Source organism: Antrostomus carolinensis, unplaced genomic scaffold (assembly GCF_000700745.2).
Source record: "Antrostomus carolinensis isolate BGI_N321 unplaced genomic scaffold, ASM70074v2 scaffold27657, whole genome shotgun sequence".
Taxonomy (NCBI): domain Eukaryota; kingdom Metazoa; phylum Chordata; class Aves; order Caprimulgiformes; family Caprimulgidae; genus Antrostomus; species Antrostomus carolinensis.
Genome location: NW_010328486.1, coordinates 88,867 through 94,482, shown reverse-complemented (window position 1 = coordinate 94,482; position 5,616 = coordinate 88,867). Strand labels below are relative to the sequence as shown.

Genomic DNA, 5,616 nt, shown 5'->3' with positions numbered 1-5,616 from the left:
GAGCTGTCGGGCAGGGGCTGGTCACGGGTCGCTGCTGAGCCAGGCGTGCTGCAGGCACTGTGCGGCTGTGGCGCGGCGCTCGGGTGCGTACTGCAGGGCGGGCAGGAGGAAGCTGGCGAAGGGAGGAACCTGGTGTTTTGCCCAGTGGTGTCTGTCCAGCAGGATGCTGTGGAGACTGCGGGGGGAAAGCCTGGAGATCCGCAGGAGAGCACCTAGCCAGGAGAGCGTAAGCACAGCACCTTGGTTACGCTTGGCAGGACCGAGAGGCTGCAGCTCCTCACCTCACGCAATCCATCCCAAAGGATCCCTTCCTTCCCCCCTGAATCTTCCTCCTTGGGGGCTTCATCTGCACTGCCCTGTCCAGGTTTGGCTCTTGGGTATTTCTCAAAAATCATCTTTCCAAGCTAGTGAGTCTCCACATTCCTGAGTACTTCTTGAATGAAAACATGCCAACAGCGAACGCGGTGTTCCCAGAACAGCCATGCCAAAGCCGTTGCTGCTTGTTCCCTCTGCCTGTCCACATGCAAGCCAGAGTGGATCAGGCTATTTCAGTGCCAGAGATCACAGGACACTCGTGTTTAATTTGTTTTGTGCCTACTGGCTCCATGGGGCCCAGAAGAGCCCAGTGACGCTACTGACCGAGAAGCTATCCTTGCCCCCAGGGATAATGGTTTAAGTAGTGATTCAGGCTAGGCATGTGTGCTCAGGCCAGTTTGTTTCACACAAAGAATGAATACAGAACAAGAACTAGTTTCAACTAATTCCTTTTGAGACCCATAGAAGGAATAAGTGTGATTTTTTGAATGAACCGTGGTCGGTGAGCATCAAAGCAGAGAAAGAGGAAGACAGATCAGTTGCGGAAGGATGGAGTCATGTGATGCCTTGAAGTCAAAGACAAGGATTTCAAGCTTAATGAGTCAAAGGGAAAGGAATTGGGGAGAATAAAACAGAAAAAACATTACAGATGGGTCAGAAGACTAAATATAGCAGCCACGTTGGAAGGATATGAGTGTCCCATTCCTGATCATCATTGTTCTCTGCCAGTGTTAACGGGTGAAATCCAGCCCATTACTCACTATTTTCAGCCTTCCTGCCATGTAGCTGTTTCCTGTCCCTATTTCCATTCCCTCCACATCCAAAGGAGGAAGAATGGAAACTTTTTCCCTGTTGGGTGTTTGCTATGATAATGTTTCAGGATTCTGCATTCATCCCTGGAATGCTCCAGGATTGCAAAGGTAGGCAGAGCAGGAAGTGTTACTGCTCTTTATGAAATATCCACTTGTCTTCTGTCCCTGCTTGTAGCCTGTGTTGTGTAACAACTTCTGGGGTGAAAGCTCTGTGAGCTCAGTAGGAGCGTGTCAGAGATCTACAATGTTAAGAGTAAACTTCCTTACTCCAATTCTTACCTGGCCTGCTGAAAAATTTTGTTGCCTTCTTCCAGGAGAATGCAATTTGAGGAGGAATTCTTCCCAGGAGTTCAATAATACGAGCAACGTGATCTAGGCAGAGGGAAAGAAAACACATCTAGACACAAAGATCATGACACTTCTGTCAGTGAAATGAATAAAACTGATGGGAGTCCTACCGTCATCTCTGGAGAAATATTTCCCAGGTTGAGGATCAAATAGACATTCCCCAGTTGCCATTTCAAATGCCTAGAAATGGGAGGAGCATTGTTAATTTACTAACTTACCTGGAGGTTTTTTTTCCCCATTAACTCTGATAATACCAATTTCCCTTCCTGTCACACAAAACTGATCCTAAAATATGGAAATACTCACACTGCTTTGATCCATACCATAGTGAAACAGCACCTTCAAAAAGCAGGATGTGCCTGATTCAGTCAGATCTATGAGTTAACATACATGGAGTGTGAATTGACTTATAGCTTAAGCTAATTAAGAGTGAATTTTATCAGCAGCATACTTTCAATCCAAAGTGAATGAGTGCAGACAGCCCCTTTCTCCTCCTCACCGAGGAAATCTTGCTCCCCAGGCAGTGGGTATGGGTGGGTGCTGAGAACATGCTGACAAGAATAATGGCCACAATGACAAAGTACTGACCAAAATCACCTTGTGACCCTATAAATACTGATCCTATGTGAGGCCCTTTAGCGCTCTCCAGGATTGCAGCAGACTGCTACCCCATAATTCCCCTCCTTGAGTTGAATCTTGGGGTAGATTTTCACTGTCTGCTGACAAAGCTGACAAAGGGAAAAGAACCGTCTGCTGAAAGCTGACGAAGGGTGAGAGTAGTTCACTATAGTTTGATAATTGTAGGATCATTTGGGTACCAAAAATTTACTATAGTCTGCAGAGAAAGACATCTTAATAATAGGTTAATCTCTGTATCTATCTCTGTGTGCAATTTAATTTGAGGAACTTTGTTGAACTCTTTAACTCGCTGTGTTGATTGTAACCAGTTGTTGATTTAACTCACTGTGTTGATTATAACCAGTTGTTGATTATCAGTGAATTCAGTTCTGCTAGAAAATCGTATCATCTGATCTTGTGATTTACTATAATAGTGTTAATGAACCTTAAATTTTTTCCATTCTAAAGTTACAAAAAACACATCATCCCATGTTAAAGCACTACACAGAATCCCCTGCACCTAATCCCTTTAGACATAAACCCTTGACCAAGTCTGGGACTAGGAGTGGATCCAGCCACACCTGGACTCCTCTCTGAGAAGGAGTTTGTGATTTGGCGGGAGAACTTCCCTAAACCTCTTTACCTAAACCCTTTTTTTAACCCGGTATAAATCACTCCAACCTGATTCTGATTCAGTTTCCCCAGATTGCTGTGTAAATAATTTTCCCTGATCCCCATAGGAATAATTTCCCCTGATCCCTGTGTAAATCATTCTAACACAATTACACTTTTTCCGTGTAGTAAGTAATAGAGTGAACCTTGCCATCCAACTCTGTTAAATCACGCTTTTTACAAGTTTATATTAAAGTAACTTTTTTCCTAGTATCTTTGGTGATGGTTCTTTAAGCCACCTGATGAAGTCCTTCGACACCTGGCCTGTGACTGTCATCATCTCCCACGCACACACAGCTCTGTCCCCAGTCCTACCAGGCAGCCGGTGCTCCAGATATCCGCAGGAGTGCCGTAGTCTAATCCAAGAAGCACTTCCAGGGCCCGGTATGGCTGGGTCTGTATCTCCTTGGAAAAAGGCTTGTACTGAAACAGAAACAAATGCTCTTTGGTTACCGTCCATAAATGAGTGACCACAACGCTTGTGGTCAGGAGCTTCCCGTGCAGCGAGGAGGACCCTGTGGGGCAGAACCACATACGTGTACCACGCTGGGCACGAGGCACGGCAGGCACGTTCTCAGCCCTGCTGATGCCAGGGTGAATTTATCTCCCAACATTTCACACTGAACACTGTTTTGACTTTCTAATTGTAGGGACTAACTGCACACTGAAGAAACATCCAAAATTGACAGTGTCTCCAGGAGTACAGGGCCCAGCTCTGAGCTGGGAGTGCTGAATACAACAGCCCTCAAAATGAGCATCTCATCAGCACACGAGATAGCTATTCAGCTGTAAAAGGACAGGCGCCCGGGGTGTGATGGAGGGAAGCACACAGTGTCCCACATCCTCATGGGACTGAGACCCGGAGCAGACTCACTGTCCAGCACGCGCTGCCCAGGTCTGCAATTTTTACTTCTATGCTCATTAAATCGGATTCTTCCAATTGATTGCCAAGGTCATCACCTAGGTGGAAAGGACAAAGAGAAATCAGGTCTTTCCAAGCCAACAGGTATTTATCACTTGCTGCAGGAGAGGGATGTTTGCTTTCCCTTTAAAAGTCCTAAAACACTTTTTATCATCGCTCTGTTTTTTGGGGAAACACAAAGGAAGAGCTGGTATCAGGTCAAAATCCAAGAGGACGTTCAGGAGGACAGTATCTTGGAGCAGAACAACCATGTGCTCCTGTCCTGCTGCAAGGTTTCTCTAGCACCCAGGTCACTGTGGGCTCAGAGGAAAGCACATCCTACCAGCACTAGTCAGATACAGAACGTCTGTTGTGCCTCCTGAGCCTTCAGCAATCCTGGCTGTCACCAGCCTTGGACACAGCCTGCTTGTCAAGCACCGTACAGGTTCTGTTTTCATATGACCCTGCAAAAGGGTGATTTTTGGTTTACCGCTTTACAGGGAGCTGTCAGTCTGTGCCTAATATTGTGCCTTTCTGCTCCAAGCAAGACTCTGTCACTGATGTAGCATTCCCTGATTGCCCCAGAGTTTGAGAGGCAAAATGGCACCGTCATGGGAGAAATGCTCATGGGAGAACATCGTGCAAGGAAAATATAGAGGATCTCATAGCTGGGAGATTAGCTGATCTCTCAAGAAACGTTCCAGCGCTGTCTTATTCTATATTCACACCATTCTCTGCAAATAAATTATGTCTCAAAAGGCCTTGAAGATTACCAGGACATACAAGCCTCCTACAAACTTCAGAAAGACGGGAAATAAAGAGCAGAAGTGTTGCACAGCTTTCTGATCAAACCATTTCGTATGTAAACCTTTCAGTGGCTCAAAACACCAGACATATGGGGACTATCCTGGACCTAAAGCCGTAAGAATGAGCTCTGAGGTCGTGGTGGGGCTGTTAACAGAGGCCCATCGTTTGTAGGTGTCTTCCACACGAACCTACCTGCAAGACCACATTTCTGGCAGTGCCTTGAGTAGCTTGTAGCTGCTGAGCCTGATGTTTGTGTGAAGCAGAGATAAGAGAGGCCTCAGCAGCATAAGCTGGCTGTACTGTTTTGTACTGGCCGTTGCAGGAGACGGGAACTTTTCTTAAGATATCTGTACCTGCTGCCTCTCTGTTTCCCTTCTGGCAATAAACATGTAAGTCCCTTTTCTTGTTAAAAACAAAACAAACCCAAAACCAACAGAGTGCTCACCTTGTCCCTTCAGCCTCAAATCTGTTCTCTGGCTGCAGTCGAGCATATCAGCCAGAAGCCTTTGGAGGCTTTTGTCACGTCCACACAGCAAGACGTTCTCCGGTTTGATGTCAGCGTGGATGATGCGGCAGCGCTGGTGGAGGAAGTGCAGCCCTGCCAGCACCTGGGCCAGCAGGCAGCAAGTCACATCAGCAACACCAGTGTCCCCACCTCCTCCCCTGCCCCAGCAGCTGTCGGTGCTGTCACAGCAGTCAGGCACAGCAGATACTCAAGTTGTGGATGTTCTGGTATCAAAGAAAGGGGGCACTGATGATAACGATCTGCAATTAATTGTGTCTGTGTAGTGAGCACCCTGTACCAAGCTGGAGGTGCAGCCAGCAGAGTGGTGAGGGTGGCTGGGGTGGCCCTGTGGGAGCAGGCATGAGGGGTTTCATTGCACTCACAGGCTGGAGGAGCGAGGAGCGGTGGAGTCCCACGTGCCCAGCATGCCGAGTGAGAGGGGGACTGGGGATCCCAGCAGGGAAGGGGCTCTCTGGGGAGGTGGGGGTGACACACAGCTGAAGGCAGCATGAAAATACACAGTGATCAGCATGGATGGGCAAATCCAGAGAGATGGAAAGAGGACAGGGCTACGATGAGGCATTACAATCACAAAGCTGAACTTTCTCCTGATAAAACGCTCCTGTTTGTGTGTCCGT

At 47.3% G+C, this 5,616-nt stretch overlaps 1 protein-coding gene across 1 annotated transcript in view; it reads right to left on the bottom strand.

Annotated features, from left to right (window-relative positions):
- Nucleotides 1–21: 21 nt before the first annotated feature.
- LOC104528307 (SRSF protein kinase 3) overlaps nt 22–5,616 on the bottom strand; it is a 10,958-nt gene continuing 5,363 nt past the window's right edge. The window contains exons 6-11 of the mRNA XM_010172274.1: nt 4,919–5,081; nt 3,640–3,725; nt 3,081–3,188; nt 1,586–1,655; nt 1,407–1,499; nt 22–212 (exon numbers count right to left, since the gene is read on the bottom strand). Coding sequence (XP_010170576.1) covers nt 22–212; nt 1,407–1,499; nt 1,586–1,655; nt 3,081–3,188; nt 3,640–3,725; nt 4,919–5,081 — 711 coding nt within the window. The remainder of the gene's footprint in view (nt 213–1,406; nt 1,500–1,585; nt 1,656–3,080; nt 3,189–3,639; nt 3,726–4,918; nt 5,082–5,616) is intronic.